Source organism: Ascaphus truei, chromosome 4 (assembly GCF_040206685.1).
Source record: "Ascaphus truei isolate aAscTru1 chromosome 4, aAscTru1.hap1, whole genome shotgun sequence".
Lineage (NCBI taxonomy): Eukaryota > Metazoa > Chordata > Amphibia > Anura > Ascaphidae > Ascaphus > Ascaphus truei.
In genome coordinates this window covers 4,510,338-4,536,070 of record NC_134486.1, presented here as the reverse complement: position 1 = coordinate 4,536,070, position 25,733 = coordinate 4,510,338, and the positions used below count along the sequence as shown (strand labels likewise).

At 45.6% G+C, this 25,733-nt stretch overlaps 1 protein-coding gene across 1 annotated transcript in view; it reads left to right on the top strand.

Annotated features, from left to right (window-relative positions):
- Positions 1-13,450, top strand: part of LOC142491886 (extracellular calcium-sensing receptor-like) — a 65,442-nt gene extending 51,992 nt beyond the window's left edge. Inside the window, exons 6-8 of the mRNA XM_075594705.1 lie at positions 1,749-1,872; positions 2,721-3,597; positions 13,432-13,450. Coding sequence (XP_075450820.1) covers positions 1,749-1,872; positions 2,721-3,597; positions 13,432-13,450 — 1,020 coding nt within the window. The remainder of the gene's footprint in view (positions 1-1,748; positions 1,873-2,720; positions 3,598-13,431) is intronic.
- The last annotated feature ends 12,283 nt before the right edge of the window (positions 13,451-25,733 follow it).

Below are 25,733 nucleotides of genomic sequence, written 5' to 3'. Positions count from 1 at the left end.
AAGATGTACAGAACTAGATACAATACCAACTGGGGTGTAGACTCTAGCCTCGCTAGGTGCAGGGGCCTACTTCAAGAAGGCTTTCCCTGTCCGCTTCTCATCCAGGATATCAGAGAGCTGATCACACAGCAGAGCCTCTGACATGTATCTCCAGCTGGTCACAGTCAAGATCCAAACTCCTTCACAGAATGTCTCTCAGTCGCTCAGATGGTTCTCTGAGGGAATCTCCACACTCCTTCCCAGAGTGTCTCTCAGTCTCTCAGATGGTCCTCTGAGGGAATCTCCACACTCCATCCCAGAGTGTCTCTCAAATGGTCCTCTGAGGGAATCTCCACACTCCTTTCCAGAGTGTCTCTCCCTCTGTTAGCCTCTCTGAGGAAATCTCTATTCTCTGATCAGCAGCATCCCTTATATATCCCTCTGTTGCTATTCTTTCCATGGGAGGGGCTGCTGGCCAATCAGAGCAAACCTGATTGTCCACTCTTTCACATTCACCAAATGTCGGTAACACCTCCACGCTCCCAACCATTGTCTCAATACACATTTATCTGCAGGAACCTCAGCTGGTTAAATCACAGAGTCCCCTCCATAGAAATGCAACTCACATGCAAATCACATTACAAGTCTGCTATCTTAGAAATGAGTACATACAGTCACATAATCCAATTAACACTTTACAGGGCCCGCTCTCAAATCACAACACAGAACAATGCCAGCTTTTCTAAATGGGCGGGGGGGGGGGGGGGGTTCACAGGGAATAAAGAATACAGGATTTTAATACATTCTCACATACATAGTGCATTATATATTCCCTGTTCTCCCCCAGATATTAAATACATTTGGCTGAAATAAGCCTTACATAGGTGGCCAAGTTACATGGATTTAGGGGTAGCTAGTTGAGCGTCATTTCAGTTTTGTGATGCCAGCTACCCCTACCATCACTCTCCTTAATTACCTTAGCGGTTACTACCACTCAGGTAATTAAGGGGTTACTGGTGATTTAATCGGGTGTGTGAAGGGTGTACTGTAGTTTCCCCATGGCAGGTGGTTAGGCCTCCCGGGAGGGTAGCACGATGGGTTAACCCCTTTATTACCTTAGTGGTTGTAACCACTAAGGTAATGAAGGGGTTAACCCCTCCTGCAACCCTTCCAGAAGGCCTAACCATCCGCCACGGACAACTACCCCCATCCCCCATCCCTCTACTCTCATGCCCCACCAACCCCATCACCACACAAACAAATGGGCAAAAGCACTAGTAGCCAAATGTCTCATTGTGCTTTTTCCCATTTGTATAGCAAAAAAACAAAAATACACAATTAAATAAAATAAATATTAAAATACAATACAGCAAAAAATACTATCCAATACACCCATTGATTTCCACTGTGGAGAGCCCTGATGAAGAAGTCCACGAGCCTCAGTTTGTTGCATGTGCTGTAGCAGATTGGAGATACAACTGACTACATCTGTCTACTAAACCTTTATGCAAATGCATGTGTCACCCTCAAATACAGGGTTCCCTTTCATGCCATCTGTAATGTTATATGTAGAGATATTAAACATCACTTATCCCAGTACAGATCTGTGGTGTCCTCCACTGATCATCTTTCCCTCCTCTGTGAGATCTCCACTTCCCACACCTGTCTGTTAGGTACCCTTCAGTCAATACCATATCCATGTAACCCCCTTATAATCCATTCCTTATTAGTGTTTCCCTAATACTGGCCTGGGTGTGACTCCCTTGCAGGTGCCTCACTCTGTCTGCAGTAGCAGCTGCCGCCCAGGGTACAGAAAAGCTGCTCGGGAAGGACAGCCGATTTGCTGCTTTGACTGTGTCCCATGTTCTGTGGGGGAGATGGCCAATGAGACAGGTTTGTTCCATCGCAGAAAAGCAATTCAGATGTTTAAACATATTAACTCAGAAAGAGGTATTTTTGCTGGTCCAATTTATTTGTTTTGTACGATGTGCACTTCATGGACTGTCCCAGGAATTATTTACTGTTATTGTCTTACAATCTCGTCTGTGAGACTGTTTCATACATCTGTTACAGTTTAATTCAAGAAGTACTTTCTTACGTTTCCCCAACATCAGAGCATGACCTCGTGTTCCAACATGTGCTCCTTATAAAGGTTTAGATAGCAAACTGTATTGATTTATAAAGTACATTCTGGGAATTTAAGATTGTATTACACCCCCATCTCCAACATTTTTATCTTTTGAATATATTTTGTTCCTCAACTGCCAGTGTTGTGTTGTTTTTTTTAATATTTTTTTTTGCTGTGTTGTGTTGTTTTTATTAATATTAGCACAAATGATAAAGACATAGCTATTATTTTATTTGTATATAGTTAGTGACAACTACACCCATAAATCCTTACAGTAGCAACACGATAAAAGAGAATTACACTGTAATACAGAAGTAAGAGCAGAATACATAGAAAATAGTTACAAGTAAATCCTTGTCCTAAAGAAATAACAAATTGGTAAAATGCAGGACATGCAACAAAAAGTAGAATATGTTGGTAATAAGAGAAACCCACACTGATAGGAGGAGAGCTCAAGGGGTAGTATTTGAGAAAGCCTACAGGTGCATGTCAGTGGTAGAGACACGAGGGACTAAAAATAGGCAACACCAAGCACAGTACAAGCACAGAAGCGGCAAGAACTGTAATGAGAGATGCAATCATCTACAGTAATTTAATTTGTGTTCTTTCTTAGATGTAGTGGAGTGTCTGAGATGCCCAATTGACCACTGGCCCAATGAAGAACGGGTTAGATGTGTCCCCAAGGTTATAGAATTCCTCTCATACCAGGAGCCATTGGGCATCATGTTGGCTGCTATGGTCATCGTCTTCTCCATCCTTACTATTTGCATCCTGTGCATCTTCATCAGGAACCATAACACCCCGATGGTAAAAGCCACAAACCGGGAGCTGAGCTACATCTTATTGGTGTCCCTCATCCTCTGTTTCCTCTGCTGCCTGGTCTTCATTGGTCGTCCATCTACTCTTACCTGCCTCCTCCGACAAACTTTCTTCAGTGTGGTGTTCTCCATCAGCATCTCCTCGGTTCTGGCTAAGACCATCATGGTTGTCCTGGCATTTAAGGCCACCAGACTTAACAGCCCCTTGAGGAAGTGGCTTGGACCTAAGGTCCCACGTAATGTGGTAGGACTCTGCTCCATGCTGCAGGCTGGGATTTGCTCAGCTTGGCTTCTCATCTCCCCTCCTTTCCCAAAGCTGAACACCGAGTCTGACAACCAGAAGATGATATTTGAATGTCATGATGGACAGAACCTCTTCTTTTATATGACAATGGGGTTCATGGGCTTTCTGGCATTTGTCAGTTTTCTAGCTGCCTTCCTGGCAAGGAACTTACCTGGCAGCTTTAATGAGGCCAAACTAATCACATTCAGCATGCTGGTGTTCTGTAATGTCTGGGTCTCCTTTATCCCAGCATATCTGAGCACTAAAGGCAAATACATGGTGGCAGTGCAGATATTTGCCATCCTGGCCTCCAGTGCAGGACTTCTGTTCTGTATCTTTGTTCCCAAATGCTACATAATCCTGCTAAGACCTGAGAGGAACAACCGAGAGTATTTATCAAGCAGTAAAAAGTTTGGGAATTAAACACATTTGAGTTCAGATACAGAATACATGATTTTGTTTAGGTTCAAATTCAATTTTTTATTTTTAGTATGTATGTATGTATGTATATATGTATGTATATATGTATGTCTTTATTTATATAGCGCCATTAATGTACATAGAGCTTCAAAGCAGTAATACAAATGACAAGCATATAAATAACAAATAATACAAATAACAGATCCTGGAAATAAGTGTTTCAGACATAAAAGTAAAATTTAGGTAAGAAGAATGTACAGAGTGAGTAGGAGGGTGTTCTGGTAATTGTACAAAAGAAGACTGGGGCGCTCCCTCCAAAAATAATAATATAGTGATAGTCAAAAATACCAATGGACCATAGTAGCCCATTGTCGATGTTCCAAATTGACAAACGGGGTTCAGTTGATAATAAGTAGTTTATTTCAATACATAGCATAGTATGATCATACTCCTTCAAAAGTCTACAAGACTCTCTGCCAGGGAGTGTACGGGCAGCAACCTTTATACATTCTTGGTTCCTTTGTCTAAAACAGTTACTAGGCAGATTATACTAACCACTCCTTAATTCTTAAACCAATCATATTACAGCTCATTCAACCTGGTTAAAATTGGTCTCAAAACAACTATGAATAGATACCTGGTACTCACTATCACAAGAATATGGGCGTTACTTTAGACACATTCGTAAAGTGTCCCGAGTCCATTTCAAAAATATATCAACAGTATCTTCATTTCAGTAATATTATTTTGTCACCATACAAGATGGTTTTGATTGCTGCTCAACCCCAGAACGAGGATCTTCCCGCGATCCTCGTAGTATAGCTATGTGAAAAGAAGAATAGGGGGGTGCAAAGCAAGTTAAAGGGAATCAAGAGATGTCCCTATCACACAATTGACAACACACAATGTAGGTAGTAGTGAAGGGAATAAAAAAAATATATATATATATTAGTGTACTCACACGGCCAAGTGTGGTACTGGACAGAGGTAATGGTATCTTTCACAGCCGCCAGCTATCATCAAAGACATTTCCTTTATGGCGCTCAACAGTCTGATGCCAAACACTCATCTGCGTCCTTACACGAATCTTCCACAGCTCACACAGTAGTATATATGTATACAAGGGTGACACCACACATCAATGTATGTAGTTTATTAGAGTTATGTGTGTATGTCTAACTGGAACCTTGTTGAAATGCATATCCGTGTCATCACTGTGCCGGTGAGAGGGTTAACCAGGCCAATAATAAAGGTATTATGACCGGCTGGTTAACCCTAAACCGTGTTGGGACAGAAGGGGTTAAAATGTATTGCAACCATCAGCCTATGTTTTCCCCTACCCTATCTGTTGTCCCTGTTTTGCAGCTAAGAAGCTAGCTGCAGTTACACTGAATTAATGAAAATGTGCTAACTGTATTTGTAACACAAGGGGGAGCTTCTAGTGCTGAACCAAGCGCTAAGTGAAGAAGCGTGCCGGGGAATTAGTGGCTGCTTTGAAGCATAGGTATCACTTCCTAAGCCGTAGACCTCTAAACCGCATAGTTAATCGGCTAAGTGGTTTGCGGTCAGGCTGAAGTGCCTTCTTGTCAAAATGTATCTAGCAGTCTTGTTATCCACTTAAGCTGAAATTGTTAGCGTGTCTGTGGTTACCGATCAAAAGCCAGCACGGATACATTGTATGCCGGCTTGTAACCCAGACCGATTATAGGTCAAACGGCAAACCACATCACAGAGCCCATTCAATTAAGTGGATAACTTGCGCTAGGAAAGCGCTAGCATTCTAATTTTTGGAGTGCATTCAGTTACACATGTACCATGAAGATACATATGAATTTTATATACAGAACATACATACAGAACATACATTTATAAACATACTGTATTTCAATGGTGTTTTAAATGCAAAGGCAGGAAACCCTTAACATGCCCATGTGTTATGGATAAATGAGCTGAGGGATTTTTCATCTCTGGACTTCAAAGGGCACCCTGCTAAGATGGTTCCCCAGTGTCTAAGAGAAGTCCGGAGTTGAAAAGCCTCAGAGACCCTAGGTCAGGCCTGCACAACACGCGGCCCGCAGACTGCATGCGGCCCGCCGGCACTCACTGAGCGGCCCGCGGAGGCTTTCCCCCTCCTCCTCCCTCCCCCGAGTCCACTCTTCCTCTTCCCCCCCCCGAGCCGAGCCCTCTCCCCCCGCCGAGCCGAGCCCACTCTCCCCCAGCCGAGCCCAGCCCGCTCTCAAGACTGCACGCTCTAACAGTGCGACACTTCCGGTGCCCGCTGCTTGCGAGCGCGAGCAGTCCTGCCAGCTCTCCGCCATGATCTGAGGTGCAGGGGGTAATGTGAGGAGAGGAGGTGCATGGGGTAATGTGAGGTGCAGGGGGGGGGGTGATGTGAGGTGCAGGGGGGGTGATGTGCAGGGGGGGTGATGTGCAGGGGGGGTGATGTGCAGGGGGGGTGATGTGAGGTGCAGGGGGTGACGTGCAGGGGAGGGTGATGTGCAGGGGGGGTGATGTGCAGGGGGGGTGATGTGAGGGGCAGGGGTGATGTGCAGGAGGGGTGATGTGCAGGGGGGGTGATGTGCAGGGGGGGTGATGTGAGGTGCAGTGGGGTGATGTGCAGGGGGGGTGATGTGAGGTGCAGGGGGGGTGATGTGCAGGGGGGGTGATGTGCAGGGGGGTGATGTACAGGGGGGGTGATGTGCAGGGGGGGTGATGTGATGTGCAGGGGGTGATGTGCAGGGGGGGTGATGTGCAGGGGGGGTGATGTGCAGGGGGGGTGATGTGATGTGCAGGGGGGGTGATGTGATGTGCATGGGGGTGATGTGCATGGGGGGTGATGTGATGTGCAGGGGGGGTGATGTGCAGGGGGGGGTGATGTGCAGGGGGGGTGATGTGCAGGGGGGGTGATGTGCAGGGGGGTGATGTGAGGTGCACAGGGGGTGATGTGAGGTGCAGGGGGGTTGATGTGAGGTGCAGGGGGGTGATGTGCAGTAGGGGTGATGTGCACGGGGGTGATGTGCAGGGGGGTGAGGTGCAGGGGAGTGATGTGAGGTGCAGGGGGGTGAGGTGAGGTGCTGGGGGGTGAGGTGCAGGGGTGTGAGGTGAGGTGCATGGGGTGAGTTGCAGGGGAGTGATGTGAGGTGCAGGGGGGTGAGGTGCAGGGGAGTTATGTGAGGTGCAGGGGGGTGAGGTGCAGGGGGGTGAGGAGAGGTGCAGGCCGTGAGGTGCAGGGGGGATGTGAGATGCAGGGGGGGTGGAATGTGTGTGGTCTGCAGGGGGGTATTGTGTGTGATGTGGAGGGTGAGTATTGTGTTTGTGATGTGGAGGGTGAGAATTGTGTATGGGTGAGGGGAGAGATGGGGGTGTGAGAGATGGGGAGTCACAAACGTTGATGATGAGGGGTGCAGGGGGAGATATATGAAGATGATGAGGAGTGCTGGGGGAGATATGAGGATGAAGATGATGAGGGGTGCTGGGGGGGATATGAGGATGAGGGGTGCTGGGGGAGATATGAGGATGTTGATGAGGGGTGCTGGGGAGATATATATATCAGGATGAGGGTTGCTGGGACAGATATGAGGATGATGAGGGGTGCTGGGAGAGATTGAGGGGTGCTGGAGATATGAGGATGATGATGAGAGATGCTGGGGGAGATATGATGATGATGATGATGATGATTTTACCCGTGCGGCCCAAATCTGTATTCCTTGGAGCAGTTCGGCCCTTCTCACTTGACAAGTTGTGCAGGCCTACCCTAGGTGTTAGGGTGGCCAGGATATTGTTAAGTACCAGATACCGGTAGGAAGTATGGGCGCCACACTTGGTAGCCAAACCCCAGACTTACTGTCGCCAGGTAAGAGGTTGGGCCCGGTATGCTAAGTAGCTCAGGTGTGAGGTTAACACATGCTCTGTGCAAACCGGGAAGCAACTTCTGCCCTCTTTGTAAGGTACTGGCAAGTCTGAGATAGGTGGGGGAAATTATTCCCACGAGAGGATTGGGTGTATATGTTAGGTATAGGACCCTTAACCCTATAAAAATGCCTGCAGCCCAGTCCCAGTCAGATTCAACTAATATCAACCAAGAAACGCCCATGGTTTAGCGTCAGCGGTTCCGGAGTGTGAGGGGTTAACCTACATCGTAACGAAGATTTGCACCTTCTTCCAGAATTCGTTTGAGCTAAGGATACCCGAACTAATCCTGTAAGGACTTTATGAAATAATTCCTTTTGGCGGAGATATATGGCTGGCAAGTTGCTCCCCTAGCCAAGGACTGTCGCAGGACTCAAACCGCGCACCCACTTGCATGCGTGCAGGGGTGCCCAGAGACTTTGATTCGTTCTGTGGACATTTGATTTCGTTTCCCCATCCCAGTAAGGGTTTTATGGACTGTAATGTCTGGGTCTCCTTTATCCCAGCATATCTGAGCACTAAAGGCAAATACATGGTGGCAGTGCAGATATTTGCCATCCTGGCCTCCAGTGCAGGACTTCTGGTCTGTATCTTTGTTCCCAAATGCTACATAATCCTGCTAAGACCTGAGAGGAACAACCGAGAGTATTTATCAAGCAGTAAAAAGTTTGGGAATTAAACACATTTGAGTTCAGATACAGAATACATGATTTTGTTTAGGTTCAAATTCAATTTTTTATTTTTAGTATGTATGTATGTATGTATATATGTATGTATATATGTATGTCTTTATTTATATAGCGCCATTAATGTACATAGAGCTTCAAAGCAGTAATACAAATGACAAGCATATAAATAACAAATAATACAAATAACAGATCCTGGAAATAAGTGTTTCAGACATAAAAGTAAAATTTAGGTAAGAAGAATGTACAGAGTGAGTAGGAGGGTGTTCTGGTAATTGTACAAAAGAAGACTGGGGCGCTCCCTCCAAAAATAATAATATAGTGATAGTCAAAAATACCAATGGACCATAGTAGCCCATTGTCGATGTTCCAAATTGACAAACGGGGTTCAGTTGATAATAAGTAGTTTATTTCAATACATAGCATAGTATGATCATACTCCTTCAAAAGTCTACAAGACTCTCTGCCAGGGAGTGTACGGGCAGCAACCTTTATACATTCTTGGTTCCTTTGTCTAAAACAGTTACTAGGCAGATTATACTAACCACTCCTTAATTCTTAAACCAATCATATTACAGCTCATTCAACCTGGTTAAAATTGGTCTCAAAACAACTATGAATAGATACCTGGTACTCACTATCACAAGAATATGGGCGTTACTTTAGACACATTCGTAAATCAACTTAGGAGCGAAATCTTTCATTTACACCAGATACATTCTTTCACACAAAATGGAAACTGAAGACAACAGATTTAAAAAAATGGAAACTGAACATCACTTTCAATCCTTCTCCAGAGACCCCCCCAGTCCATTTCAAAAATATATCAACAGTATCTTCATTTCTGTAATATTATTTTGTCACCATACAAGATGATTTTGATTGCTGCTCAACCCCAGAACGAGGATCTTCCCGCGATCCTCGTAGTATAGCTATGTGAAAAGAAGAATAGGGGGGTGCAAAGCAAGTTAAAGGGAATCAAGAGATGTCCGTATCACACAATTGACAACACACAATGTAGGTAGTAGTGAAGGGAATAATATATATATATATATATTAGTGTACTCACATGGCCAAGTGTGGTACTGGACAGAGGTAATGGTATCTTTCACAGCCGCCAGCTATCATCAAAGACATTTCCTTTATGGTGTTCAACAGTCTGATGCCAAACACTCATCTGCGTCCTTACACGAATCTTCCACAGCTCACACAGTAGTATATATGTATACAAGGGTGACACCACACATCAATGTATACAGGTGTAGTTTATTAGAGTAATGTGTGTATGTCTAACTGGAACCTTGTTGAAATGCATATCCGTGTCATCACTGTGGCGGTGAGAGGGTTAACCAGGCCAATAATAAAGGTATTATGACCGGCTGGTTAACCCTAAACCGTGTTGGGACAGAAGGGGTTAAAATGTATTGCAACCATCAGCCTATGTTTTCCCCTACCCTATCTTTTGTCCCTGTTTTGCAGCTAAGAAGCTAGCTGCAGTTACACTGAATTAATGAAAATGTGCTAACTGTATTTGTGACACAAGGGGGAGCTTCTAGTGCTGAACCAAGCGCTAAGTGAAGAAGCGTGCCCGGGAATTAGTGGTTGCTATGATTACATCAATATATTACACCCAGTTACACCGGTGTTTTATTAAATCCCAAAAATCCATAAAGACACCAGTAGACCCCCAGGTAGACCCTTAATATTGGGCATTGGGTTCCTCATGCAAAATCAGTGAATATATTGACATTTTATTACAACCCTATGTAAAAAATCTACAGTCTTTTTTGCGCAATACAACACGAGTCCTACAAATTTTAGGGCATGTCAAGTGGGAGGAGAATTACATACTGGCCACATGTGACGTCACATCCCTATACACATGTATTGATCATGTGCAGGGATGTGACGCCATCCAATATGGGCTTGCCAAGTGTGGAGATCTCAAGGAATCACAAATTGAATTCCTTGTGGAGGGAATTAGATTCATCCTAGGGCATAATTCCTTCTGGTTCAACGGTGAACATTATTTGTAAACAAGGGGCACTGCCATGGGACCAAGATTCGCGCCGAGTTACGCCAACCTATTTATGGGTTGGTGGGAAGACCATTTCATATGGTCAAACAACATCTTCGGCGCAAATCTTGTGCTCTGGCGTAGATATATCGATGACGTGGTTATTATTTGGAAGGGATCAGAAGAAACTCTGAAAAAAAATTTTGAATGCATTAACAACAATCATATAAACTTACACTTTACTCACACCTATAGCAAAGCATCTATAGAATTTTTGGATCTGTTGATAACGATAGAAGATGGAAATATTCATACAAAAACTCATTTCAAACCTGTAAGTTGCAACAATTATTTGTTAGCAACTAGCGAACACAAGCAACAATGGCTTGGCCATATTCCATATGGCAAATTTAGAAAACTCAAACGGAATTGTTCAAAAAATGACGATTTTATTGCCCAATCATCCTCTCTTAGCAACAAATTCATAGAGCGCAAATATAAAAAAGACACAATAGAAACAGCATTTCAAAAGGTCTCTCAGACAGATAGATCAAGTATGCTCCTTTATAAAGAGAAAGAACAACAAACATTGAACAACTCTGATTCCTTTATTCCATTTATTACAAAATATAGCAGCAAATCAAAACATATTGAACAAGTTCTGAAAAAACACTGGCACATTTTGGAAGCAGATAGAATCCTTGAGCCAATCCTCTCAGATAGGCCAAAAGTAATTTTTTCTAAGGCACGCGATCTCAAACAGCAGTTAGTACCAAGTTTCCTGAAAAAGGTAAAAGAGGAAATGTGGTTAGAAAGAGATAACAAGGGTTTCTGTAGGTGCACAGCGTGCAGAGCCTGTCGCTGCAATGCATCACAGCCAAGCAAAATTAAAGAATTTGTCTCCAAAACCACAGGGGAAACATTTAAGATAAAGGAGAATATGTCCTGCAATAGTGTAGGGGTGGTCTACCTCATAGCATGTGGGTGTGGGATCCAATATATTGGCCACACAAAAAGGTAATTAAAAATAAGAATGGCTGAACATGTACGTAACATAGAAAAAGGGGTGGAAACACACCGTCTATCCAGTCACTATAAAGCAGTACATCAATGCAACCCTAAGGATTTGTTTTTTTTTGTGGGATAGAATTAGTTCACAAAAACTGGAGGGGAGGAAATTATGTCAACAAAATATCTCGGCGTGAAACCCACTGGATTTATACATTAAAAACACTAAATCCACTGGGACATAACATTGAGATAGACTTAAACTCCTTCCTGTAAACATCCACCAATGGGTGGGTGTTCATAGAGTTTGCATTAACTTCACATAGAATGTTTTCTTTCATTTGCACTATCTGTGTTTAAAGTATGTCTGTCTCCAAGTATGTCTGTCTCCAAGTATATCTGTCTCCAAGTATATCTGTCTCCAAGTATATCTGTCTCCAAGTATATCTGTCTCCAAGTATGTCTGTCTCCAAGTATGTCTGTCTCCAAGTATGTCTGTCTCCAAGTATGTCTGTCTCCAAGTATGTCTGTCTCCAAGTATGTCTGTCTCCAAGTATGTCTGTCTCCAAGTATGTCTGTCTCCAAGTATGTCTGTCTCCAAGTATGTCTGTCTCCAAGTATGTCTGTCTCCAAGTATGTCTGTCTCCAAGTATGTCTGTCTCCAAGTATGTCTGTCTCCAAGTATGTCTGTCTCCAAGTATGTCTGTCTCCAAGTATGTCTGTCTCCAAGTATGTCTGTCTCCAAGTATGTCTGTCTCCAAGTATGTCTGTCTCCAAGTATGTCTGTCTCCAAGTATGTCTGTCTCCAAGTATGTCTGTCTCCAAGTATGTCTGTCTCCAAGTATGTCTGTCTCCAAGTATGTCTGTCTCCAAGTATGTCTGTCTCCAAGTATGTCTGTCTCCAAGTATGTCTGTCTCCAAGTATGTCTGTCTCCAAGTATGTCTGTCTCCAAGTATATCTGTCTCCAAGTATATCTGTCTCCAAGTATATCTGTCTCCAAGTATATCTGTCTCCAAGTATATCTGTCTCCAAGTATATCTGTCTCCAAGTATATCTGTCTCCAAGTATATCTGTCTCCAAGTATATCTGTCTCCAAGTATGTCTGTCTCCAAGTATGTCTGTCTCCAAGTATGTCTGTCTCCAAGTATGTCTGTCTCCAAGTATGTCTGTCTCCAAGTATGTCTGTCTCCAAGTATGTCTGTCTCCAAGTATGTCTGTCCACATAGTCCTGACATTGTTTCATGAAAAATATTTTTTTCATTAAATGCCTCTTTTTCCTGTAGATAAGAATGTATTTTTTAGATTGAAATATAGAAAGAAGTTCGACATATAATAGTAATCCCCCATAAATTGTATTTGTTTATTTTACCTCTTTTGTCCCTTTTTTAATAATTAAGACTTCATGTTCTCCTTTTAAAATACAGAGTTATAACTGTTTTATAAAGGTAGAATGAGAAATATAATGTGTAATTCTTTCTCTCTGAAATTTTGATAACAATTGTAACACTGCCATTGCTAGAAACACCATGTATAACCATGGATATTATTGATCACTTTCCATTAGCAGACATAATAAATAACATAACATCGTGGAATAGATCGAACATCGTGATTCTACTATATACTGCAGTTTGAAGCTAATATGCTGTTTAGATGTTCTCTGTTATGTTACATCATGTGCACACATTGTGTCCATCAATCAAGCTAATTAACAAATCTTAGCTTGTTTAAATGTGGGCGTATACTCAAAATGGACCCTATGAAGAGGAGCCACTAGAACATGTAATTACAACACCTGACGAAGCCCTTGGATGGGAGAAACGCATAGGGTTAATTTTTTCAAGCATCTACAACCAGTGGGAGAAGCGCTACATGCGCAGAAGTGAGAGGAGGAATTTTCAAAAAAATCTGGTTGGCGCCAACACCGGATGAACGGCTGTGGCAGGAGACGTGAGACGCAGGCATCACACGCAAGATGCGGAAGCTGCAGACGCACCCTGACATCATGGAGAAGACTGCGGTCCAACAAACACTCACGCCGAGCAGTGGAGGGGGAAGTGAGACAGCAAGTGAGTCGCAGTACCCCCCAGGATCCCGGCAGCAACTGCATATTAAAGCTAGGAGCGGCAAAGTGAAGAGGTAAAGCACCCATATCTGGAGACAGGGAATAATGTGCTAAGAGCTGTGTAGGCTCTAGGTGAAAGGCTACTCACTAGCTTTGCCTAAACACACACCTGAATACATCTTCATTCTGTGAGGGTTGAAAACAGGGTGCACGAAGTCTCCTCAGGAGATCTGTGGCTTATCTGACATCTCTTTCCTCTTGCCCAGCCAGCAAACATCAGAGATACCAGAAGCACACAGTGTTGCCATTCCCCATATCACTTATACCAATCAAATTAACAAAACTCAAAGTGTTTCCACCAACACTGTGAAATACACTAAAGAACTTATCATTTTTGGATTTTCTAACACGTAGTTCTAAGTGGATGCACCTGTTATACTAAGGTGGACATTAGAAGATCTTTGTGATTGTTACCCATGTATATGCAAATACAACATATGTAGGCTCAATCGTTGTGCAAGTAACAAGTGTTGTTTTAACAAGCCCCTATTAGGGCATTTTTTTGATTAAGTTTTATGAGTTTAAATGTTATTTGGTTTATTTATAACCCAGCAGGGATAATTTCATATTTTTGTATTTTATTTTCAGAACTATTAGGTTTTTGATATTATTAAAAATATACTTGTATCGCGCACATTTAGAATGTGGTACTATTGTTACACTATTGTTAAAATGATTTTATTTAGTGTACGATCGCCTGTAACAGCCTTGCATGGAGATGCAGAATCTCCATGCAAATGTTACAAGCGGCTTTTTTTTTTCTATCAGCTATCGTACGTGAAGTTTCAGTGTGCTAGCAGGGGGGGAAATACAACACGCACGGTATGGCTGTTTTGAGCCCGTCCGCTATAAAATGGGCTGAAGGGCTTAGTGAATCGCGCCCCCGGCTTCACTTTTTATCGGGCGGGTTATTTTTTTTCAGCCTGACGGATAATCACAGAGCTTAGTGCATAGCCCCCATATACTCAGATCAAACACTTTGGTCGCACAACAGAATTGACCCTTTGTCCACCGATGCTCTGCTGGGAACCCCCAGCTCACCTGCTCCAGCACCCATCCACGACGCTGCTCTGCTGGGAACCCCCAGCTCATCTGCTCCAGCACTCATCCACGACGATCCTCTGCTGGGAAACCCCAGCTCATCTGCTCCAGCACCCATCCACGATGATCCTCTGCTGGGAAACCCCAGCTCATCTGCTCCAACACCCATCCACGACGATCCTCTGCTGGGAACCCCAAGCTCATCTGCTCCAGCACCCATCCACGACGATCCTCTGCTGGGAACCCCAAGCTCATCTGCTCCAGCACCCATCCACGACGATCCTCTGCTGGGAACCCCAAGCTCATCTGCTCCAGCACCCATCCACGATGATGCTCTGCTGGGAACCCCCAGCTCACCTGCTCCAGCACCCATCCACGATGATGCTCTGCTGGGAATTACCAAGCTCATCTGCTCCAGCACCCATCCACGATGATGCTCTGCTGGGAACCCCCAGCTCTCCTGCTCCAGCACCCATCCACGATGATGCTCTGCTGGGAACCCCCAGCTCATCTGCTCCAGCACCCATCCACGATGATCCTCTGCTGGGAACCCCCAGCTCATCTGCTCCAGCACCCATCCACGATGCTGCTCTGCTGGGAAACCCCAGCTCATCTGCTCCAGCACCCATCCACTACAATGCTCTGCTGGGAACCCCGAGCACAACTGCTCCAGCACTCATACACGCAGGTGTCAACAGCACTCCTCACACCAGATCCAGCTCGTTCGCCCGCATGCTGAATGGTTTAAGTTGTGTCAAAATCCCTGACAACTCAACGGTGCAAAAGATTGATCTTCTTTTGGAGACCATATTCAATATGGATAGATGTATGGGTGCCATGTGTGTTCGTATGGATAAGATGGAGAGGAACATCGCTGGGATCTATTCTTTGCTTGGAGTCCCTGCTCCTGTATGTCCGACGCAGGAGGGTGGGCTGGAGATGCCTTATTCTGTGTGGCCTGGAGACGCCTTATTCTACCATGGAGGAACCGCAACCCCCCGCCCCCCACCCATGCACCCTCTCAGTCTCTGGATTTGACCATCACGCTTCCAACACCAAGCACACAACGGGACCCTCCACGCTCACCCCCTCCGCCTGCAGAATACATGCATGCCCTTCTGTTGGAGGAGATGACAACCCCGGTAAGGCAGCGACAAGAGATGACAACCCTGATAAGGTCACGACAGGAGGAAAGCATCCTCCCAGACCACCTACCGTCGCCCACTGCCAGAAGCACACCCACTCCAGCACCAAGGATTGTAACACTCCCAGACATCATCTTGAGAGAACTGCCCCAGCGTGTCCGGGAGAAATACAAGATCGGAAGTGCTGGTCTGACCCAGAAATATGCCCTGTTCATCTTTAAACACCACTTAGTTTTGAGACGTACAGAGAGGGGACCCACAATATAAATTATGAAGGAAATAAATTCAAGAAGGGTCTGCCGGCAAATTTAGGGAACACAATTTTGGAAGAAGTGCAGCGTTATTTTCATGTTACCACTCATCTTATGAGAACCGTGAGAGACACCATCAATGGCCTTTTGAGGCATACAAGGGCTCTTCCCTGAAAGGCCAGCCAATTTTAGGATTACTTTGCTGTTTGATTGTACTGTGCTGTAGTTCAAAATTTATAGAAAAATGTTTTTAATCTAAAAAAAAACCTGTTGGTTGTTTTAAATTAAATGTTCTGACAGACCGCTGGGCTACCAACTTGGTGCCAGTGTGTCTGCTAAGACATCGGAGATGAAAGCCACCAGAGGTTGCCAAGTGTGCAAGCCATTTGGGTTGCGGGGCTAGGCTCAGGTACCCACGTCCTGGGATGAATGAAAGTCATCGGACTAACATTTGCCCCAACCAGACACGGAGGAGCCTAGCACAGCGGGCGGCTTCTGAATTGCAAGTGGCAGAGGTGGCAAACTTGCGCATGACCTTGGCTTATTCGGAATCCCCACTTGCCCGGCTTCACAAGACTGGCAAATGCTTTGATTGGCTGGTAAGAAAATTCTCACGCTCTAATTGGCTGTAGTATTTCATGAATGAACTGATAAATACTATAAGAACCCCTCAGCCAATCAGGTCTAAAGATTCTCACAGACACTAAGCGGCAAAGTCGTAGCGGGAGATTTGAATGGGGAAAAAGATGCTCCAAGACATATAGCAAAGACAGCGGCGTCAGGAAATCTGAGGTGAAATATGTTCTAAGTCCAGCTTTTCGTGGCCAAGTTCTCAAATCCGAACGTAGCGGTCGCGGTTGGGATTGCACGCCGATTTTAGTTCCAGGACGTTGGGAGCTGAGTCCGGTGAAGTGATTTCAAGTCCTCCGGAGGGAAAGGAGCGATGGCGTCTGGAACTGCACGCCGACTTGAGTTCCAGGACATTTCGGGCTAATTCCCGGTCAAAGACTCTTGTTTTACGTTCTATTTAGCTAGGAAAGTCTAATTTTTTGCCCCAGGTCAAAAGTAAGCGTGTCTCTTCTTATGTAGTTTGTGTATCACTGTGTGTCTCTTCTTATGTAGTTTGTGTATCATTGTGTGTCTCTTCTTATGTAGTTTGTGTATCATTGTGTGTCTGCCTTTTCCTGCGAATAAATTTACAATTAATTTCATTTACCTGTTTTGCTCAATGTATGATCTGGTAAAAAGGTGTAAATAAAACACAGAACCCCAGTAAGCTCTTTTTGGGAACCCCTGAGCCCCCACGAAATATATATATGTATATGTGTCAAAATGGACTGCTATTGAGCGTGGTATATGTATACAACAGACGACAGAGAAGCCCAATGCTACATCCAACATGACAGAAATACACAGTAAAATACGTATAAATTCTCTTGAAATAGGGTCATTTAGTTTAACCCTTAGGCCAAAGCGCTGTAAGCTTGCGAGCCACGACAAGGCAGCCCCGGTTCGCAAGTCCTAACACTACCAGATAAAATACTAATATACCTCTATTAGGATTAAAATTCTCATTTACCTCTATTAGGAGGGAGAAAGACCACAGTGGTTCTATATCCAGCAGAATGAAAGGACCTGCAAACTAGGGAAGTGGGGAGGGGCGGGCTTAAACCCTGGGAAGGAGGAGCCACTAACCTCAAACAGCTGGAATATATAAGTATTTTACTGTGTATTTCTGTCATGTTGGATGTAGCATTGGGCTTCTCTGTCGTCTGTTGTAAAAAGGTGTGTAAGGATGTATTAACACACCGTATATGTGTGTATATGTACGGCAGGTTCCGCGACGGCAAGCCAATACAGGGCGCCGCCATGTTGTTGCGTAATGTTGCTGAGGTCGCTGGTTCAGAGAAGAGGTTGCGCATGCGCTCTGGAAGCGCGCGAACAACGAGCCAATGAGGAAAGGGCTCTGTAATGAACTATAACCCTGCAAACCCAGGAGGAGTCAGCTGACGCTAGGAGCGCATGGAAAGGCTGGGTTTGGAGGGGAGGAGACCAGGAAGCGTGGGGGAGATACCACGCTAGCAGATGCGAGCGGGAGAGTGCGGCAACAGGTAGTGCGAGTGCAGGGGGTCCGTGACCCGCCTGCATAGGCCAGATACTACCCCCAGGCCCATAGGAGCATTCCCCGCGTCACCGTAGGTTGCGGTAATGCAGGGACGCCCATAGTGGACAGATATTGTCACCTTAGATAGGAGTCAAGCGCACGGAGTTGTGGACGGATACTGCTGTCTGGGCTCAGGCGGTGGAGCGAAGGTCAAGGGCCGGATGCGACGGACCCTTTGAGAAGAGGTGCGGTCACCGCCGTGACCGGGAGGTACTTAGTAATCAGCAAGTGCACCGACACCGGTCATCAGGCGCTGATCCCGCCTTAGGACTAACTTTGATAAGACACTAGCAAGTGGCTAGCAGATAGCATCTGTCCTACATAAGTTCCCCAAGGACATACTCTTTGAGAGCGTGGCGGAGCCACGGCTGTACAGGACGATATTCCGTGCGGGGTGTGGCCGAGCCACTATAGTATAAGAGCCAGTTATTATCAGATGTCATGTGTTATGAGTGATGTCAAGGTTATGATCTATGTATATATGTGTGTCTACATGCATGTTATGTGAACAGTGAAGTACCACAGATAATCCCAGTAAAGTTGGTTGCATCCGCAATGTATGTTATGTTCTTGCCCAGGGTAAATCTTTCATAATGGGGATCCTGGGTAAGTGGAGGCGCTGCACTAGGATCATTACCCCAGGCTCCCAGCTAGCGGAGGCTCAGATCTCCTGGAGCCACAGGTGTTAGACAGCAACCAGTAGTCCCTTGGGAAAGGCGTCAGATAAAGGGCTACAGGTGTAAATGCCTGGTCACCCGTGACAATGACATCACGGTGTCATGTGACGTCATGTATGTCACAGAGTCATCTGGCATCCCGTTGCCATGGCAAGGTGGTAAGGGGCGGGTGCTGGGCGCTGCAAGCATCATGGCAAATTTGAAGGAGAAAGAGATTGTTCGGGACCAAGAGATTGAATAATAGACCTTCCCGAACCGGTCCCTCCGGGAATAAGGGACGGGTTACGTGTAAATACCATTACATATGTTATATCGTATCGTACGGAAATGAACGGGAATAAGGGACGGGTTACATTGCATTTACATTTAGAAGTCACAATAGTGTCTACTATCATTTCTGTGATAGCATCCAGAGCAGCGCCTCTGTCAGGTCATAAACATATATATATATATGAGAAAAAGAAGAGAGAGCGCACGCCCCATAGCGTAATACTGTTGATTTCATATGCATAGGGAGTATATATGCTGTATGAATAGGGGGTATATAGGCTGTATGAATAGGGAATATATAGGCTGTATGAATAGGGAGTATATAGGCTGTATGCATAGGGAGTATATAGGCTGTATGCATAGGGAATATATAGGCTGTATGCATAGGGAGTCTATAGGCTGTATGAATAGGGAGTATATAGGCTGTATGCATAGGGAGTATATAGGCTGTATGAATAGGGAGTATATAGGCTGTATGCATAGGGAGTATATAGGCTGTATGCATAGGGAGTATATAGGCTGATTGAATAGGGCGTATATATTCTGTATGAATAGGGAGTATATATTCTGTATGAATAGGGAGTATATAGGCTGTATGAATAGGGAGTCTATAGGCTGTATAAATAGGGAGTCTATAGGCTGTATGAATAGGGAGTCTATAGGCTGTATGAATAGGGAGTATATAGGCTGTATGAATAGGGGGTATAGGCTGTATGCATAGGGAGTATATAGGCAGTATAAATAGGGAGTATATAGGCTGTATGAATAGGGAGTATATAGGCTGTATGCATAGGGGGTATATAGGCTGTATGCATAGGGAGTATATAGGCTGTATGAATAGGGAGTATTTAGGCTGTATGCATAGGGAGTATATAGTCTGTATGAATAGGGAGTATATAGGCTGTATAAATAGGGAGTATATAGGCTGTATGGATAGGGGGTATATAGGTTGTATGAATAGGGAGTATATAGGCTGTATGAATAGGGAGTATATAGGCTGTATGCATAGGGGGTATATAGGCTGTATGAATAAGGGTATATAGGCTGTATGAATAGGGGGTATATAGGCTGTATGAATAGGGGGTATATAGGCTGTATGAATAGGGGGTATATAGGCTGTATGAATAGGGGGTATATAGGCTGTATGAATAGGGGTATATAAGCTGTATGAATAGGGGGTATATGGGAACCTGGCTGTGATTTCCTGGGGCGCTGTGACTGTGTTACTGCCAGTGCTGGGAGAGAGCAGAGCGCGTATTGCAGCGGCTCACTCATTACACACTGACAGGATGTGACAGGCCCCCCCGGAGAGCTGACAGGAGGAGGGATGTTGTGGCTCATTGGTACTTAGATCTCATCTCCCCTGCGGCTTTGATCAGAGGAAAGTGGCCCCCTGTGAGCGTGTTCTTGTCACGTACATGACAGCCGTGCCGTGTAGGGACCAGCAATCCCAGCTTATTACTGGGCCTCAAAATAGTTCCCGGGAGTCAGAATGAAACAATTAAACCCAGCTGCAGATCTCCCCCTCCCCCCGCGGGACCTCACATTACAGGATGCGAGATACGTGCGGCTGCCCTGGTTATTCCCTCATTCCTGTGCTTATCAGGGGAAGCTTTACACGTCTAAACATGAGAGCGTCTAAATGAAGGCAGGCAGGCAGGCGCTGATAGGGATCCATGCTACAATGCACGAGCAGTCAGAGGAGAAGCTGTCATTTCCCAGAATCCCTGGCTGCAGTGGAAGCATCGTATGTGTCATGGGAGACCAGGACTTAAGACACTTATTTATATTTGTAGCGGGATCATGCACTAGGCAAGACTAGGCAGTAAGAACAAAATGCAGTTTTTCGGGTAAACCCGCGTACAACACAATGAATACACAAAATACAGACAAAAGCACACTTACTGGGGTTCTGGGGGTGACATCTAGGCTCAAATAGGTGCAGGGCGCCTGCTTCGGTAGGTTTACCCTGACCGGGATATTCACCCGGCTTCCTGGTCCTTTATTCAGCTCCAGTTCCTGGCCGCTACCTTCCAAAATGAGAACTTGGACCCCGCGTCTGACTTAGTCTCTGCCGGGCAGACTGTCCTCGCTTGAAAACGAAGCCGGTTGCTCTGCTATTCGTGACAGAGCAACTTTGAAAATCCCGCCCGCGCTTCATCGACTCGAGCCACTAGATGGTCTGGTTCTCTGAGTCAGCTTCCTCCTAACATATACTCTGCTGTTCTATGTCCAGCATGGAGGAAGGAAGAGCGACCAATCAGAGCGTGGGAATTCCCTTCCGCCAGCTATTAGGAATAGGGGCCCGTCCTTTGGTTGACGTCAGAGGAGGAGGCGTGCCAAGCCGGCTTGGGATGCGCCGTGGGCGGGACATATGAATTGACCAATGGGAAACGCGCCAACATTCTGCCGCTTCCCCCAGTCAACCCATTGCCACCTACTGGGCAGGCTCCACTCACTATGTCTGGCAGACCATAGGGTCCTCCCCGCTGGGGGTCTCTGTACTCCGGACTCAGTACTCCGCCCTGCCACGGCCACTTAGCACCCCGACATCTCTCAACATCCCGTCTCCTGTTTGAACTCCGATGTCTATCCAGACTTTCCTGCACCTATATGGATGCCCGGGGTGACATTTATAGTAAATGCACAAATGAAATAAAACATACTTTAATATATATGATTGTCACGGGAGACCAGACTTAATTCATGCTGAATATACTGGGCACTGATTGAACAGGACAAAACGATAAAATAAACTGAAGATTTATTCCCTTTCGGGCAAACACAACACTGTAACACAAATAACACTTGAAAATAACACTTACGGGTAAATAACAGGGTGAAGTATCCAAGAATAACCCTGGCTAGCAGTTCTCCCTCGCTGGATCAGAGTCACGTACGCCACACTCCTGTGTCTCTCTGCATGTAGATCTCCGCACTCCTTCCCAGAGTGTAGCTCTGAAGGTAGAACTGCTCCTCTGATCAGCATCACCCCTTTATATATCCCTCTGTGGCTATAATTTACATGGGAGGGGGCTGCTGGACATTGATTAAGTTTGGGCCACAACAGCCAGAGGGCATGAAGAACCCATCCCTGATTAAATCAGAGTCTGTGCAATACAATGCGCTTACTCCCAGATCTGATCAGCAGCCTTTCACCTCCCCCCGGGAGTCCCGACACCTAGCTGTCCCTAATCCTATCAATTCTATAGAAAGCTTCAACTTAAGTGGCTTGCCTTCTCCATAGAATTGACAGTAAGAATGGAATATCTCATTTGCCTTCTGTCAGGGCTGACACTCAAAGCACATTTGCAGAAGAATAGTGATTCACTAAACTGTGGGACTGCATTTACAGGGAATAACAAATACAGACTTTGAAATACATTCTTACAGACATGGAAATACATTTACACATTCCCTGTTCTTCCCTGGAGGTTAAATACATTTGGCCAAAATAATAACAAATAACAATAACAAAATAGCCTTACATAGGTGGCCAAGTTACATAGATTTAGGGGTAGCTAGCAGGGCTTCATAACAGTTTTGTGATGCCAGCTGTCCTACCGTCACAATGATAACTTGGGGAAACTGATAACTGTAAGGGAAGTATATGTGGGCTCGAAATCCAGGAGTCTGGGGGACACTGGGCAGCCCCGGTGTAATTCAACCCCCGTACCGGCAAATCATGCCTGCACACCGGGGAGAATTAGGGTGTTACCGGTATCCTTGGCCCCCGAACTCCTGTAAACAAAATAACTGCATTTCTACCCAAATATCCCCCCTATATCTCTCACACAGAAAGTGTCCTGAGTCTGGGGCACAGGGAACGTGGGAAGTGGGAATGCCGGGGACCCTGTAACCTTTACATGTTATAATACCTGACCCCCGGCTTATGGTGCAAGGAAGCTGCCAGGGACCCACGGTTCTCAGGGGTAACCTCTATTGTATAGCCTGGTTACCCCCTTACCGTCACAGTGTGCTAAGAGATAATGGGGAAGGGCAGGGCTGCAGATCTGCCTGGGACATGTGACTGTGCTCACGCGTGGGATCTTTATCTGCTGTAACAGAAGACACGCACATACAAAGGATTTGCAGAAATAAGTGAGCGCGCGGCCCCCGACGCTGAAACGCGTTACTGCCGCGATTCCCACGTCCGTCTATGTCCCAGTTATGTTGATTGGCAGTTCCGGCTCTAAAATTGGGGCCTAACTCGTTCGACGCGCCGGTCAATAAACTGGACCGCTCTCCCTGTCCCACCACCAACTGGTCTCACCCCATAAGTAACCACTACTTGTGACGGTGAGGGGGTAACCAGGCTCAATAATAAAGGTTAAGCCCACCTGGTTACCCCTGATCCGTGTGTGAATGTCCTAGAGCGTCAGCTCTTGGACTCAACTGTTGTATACCTATCATTGAGACTGTATAGAAATTATGCAACAATTAAATATTTCTGTGTTTTGCTTTTCCAGGGGTGCTGGGCAGCGGCGCTCGCGAGGGTGGGAGTTTAAGGGTGGGTTTTGCGGAGAATCTTTAATCAGATTGTTGCTAGGTATCGGGTTTCCCGAGTTATGGGATACCCCAAAGATGTACCCAGGAATCAGGTGAGATTCTCTTGCACATTGAAGCACAGCGCACCAGCAAAGTCCTACCCTGGAAACGTTCTTGCGCCTCACAGCCAGGGTTCCCTGCTTCAGCACAAACTGGAAAAGTAAAGCGGGTATGGGGGATCAAGGTATCCCCAGAACGGTCCCGGGGTCCCCAGTATAATGTGGGATGCCCAGACCATGCCCAGTCACCCTGAACCTGGTATAGGGGTTCAGGGGGTGCTCCAGCTATGTTAGAAAGCTGCGAGGGTTTTTATTGTGTGGGTACAGTAAAGTCAGGGTGTGCAGTGTGCCAGGGATACGGCGGATAAGAATAGGGAACACATATGCTTATTTTATCCCTGCCACCGGACCAGAAGACTTATACCGTGAAAACCCAAAGGCACATACAGTAAGCAGAAAGGATTTTATTAAAGCTTTTTTTTAATAAAGGTAAATGCTTATAACATGGTATCTGTGACTGTGGGATTCCAAGTCTGATTCCGAGAGACCAGATGGCTACCAAGCTTGGCGCCACTGAGTCTGCTCGGGACCCGGAGTTGAAAGCCTCAGGGATGCCAAGGTGTTAGAACAGGAGGAATACTGTAGTTATACCTGAGTACCTCCATCCTGGGCTAACACAGGGCTATCCGGCCACCATTTGCCCTTCCCCGGACTCTACGGAGCCTGGCCAGCGGGTGGGCCCGATATGCTAAGAGGCAGAGGTGCCAGGTTGGTGCATGCCCCTTAGCAGAATCCAAATCTGTGCCCATCCGTCTTCAGAATATCGGCATATCGGTCATTGGCTGGCAGGAGAATTCCCACGAGCTGGTTGTAGAGGTGTGTGTATATGAGAGAGAAAGTGTGTCTGTGTATGGGAGAGAAAGTGTGTCTGTGTGTGTGTGTCTGTGTGTGTCTGTGTCACACTGTCTCAAACTACAGGCCAATCTCTCTTCTCCCAATACTATCCAAAGTCATGGAAAAATGTGTTCACTCCCAATTAAGTGATTACTATACCAAGACAAATTTCCCTAGCCAATTCCAATCTCGCTTTCGCCCCAACCACTCCACTGTAACTACCCTGCTAAAAGTTTGCAATGAAATCCAGTGTGGAATGGAACGGGGACAACTCACTGGTGCAATATTCCTAGATTTTGCAAAGGCTTTTGATACTGTTGATCATGCTATCCTGCTTAACAAACTCCAGAGCTCTGGAATAGGGAAACATGCTTTAAACTGGTTTCAGTCCTACCTATCAGGAAGATCCCAACATGTGTCCATCTCAGGCTCTAACTCCAACCCCTGGATATCACCTGCGGTGTCCCGCAAGGCTCTGTTCTGGGGCCCCTACTCTTCTCAGTGTTCATTAATGATCTTCCCACAGCTTGTAAGGAAGCCTCAATACACATGTATGCAGATGACACAATCCTATATGCACACAGCCATAGCCTCTCTGACCTTCAACACATACTTCAGTCTGACTTTTTGAGACTTGAAAACTGGATTTCCCAAAACAAACTGTTTTTAAACACTGACAAGACTGTAACAATGGTATTTGGGACCAAGACTACATTTTTAAAGCTTCCAGTGACTGAGCTCATGATTAGAACCAACGCTAACACCACCCTAACCCCTGTCACTAGTTTTAAATACCTGGGCTTATGGTTTGACTCCCACTTAACATTCGGGATGCACATTGATACCCTGACAACCAAGACCTATGCCAAACTAGGGGTACTTTACAGGAACAAATCCTCCCTAAGTCTCCTGGTCAGAAAGCGTATCGCACAGCAGATGCTAATGCCAATTATCGACTATGGAGACATAGTATATGGCTCGGCACCTCAAACCCACCTTAGCAAACTTGACACCCTCTACAATTCAATTTGTCGCTTTGTTCTCCAATGCAACTACAACACACATCACTGCGAAATGCTCAAAGAACTAGATTGGTCATCACTAGAGTCTAGGCGCAAAGTTCACCTTTCCTGTCTCACCCTCAAATACTTTATGGGCAAGCTACCCGTCTATCTGAACAAGCTCCTCGCCCCTACCACATGCAGCACCTATCATCTGAGATCAGACTCCGAAAGACTATTCATGGTCCCAAGGCTCAACAAAGTATCCGGACGTTCCTCCTTCTCTTACCGTGCACCCCAAAACTGGAACAACCTACCAGAGACTCTCATATCCACCACCAGCTTAAGTTCTTTCATAACTAAAGCTGT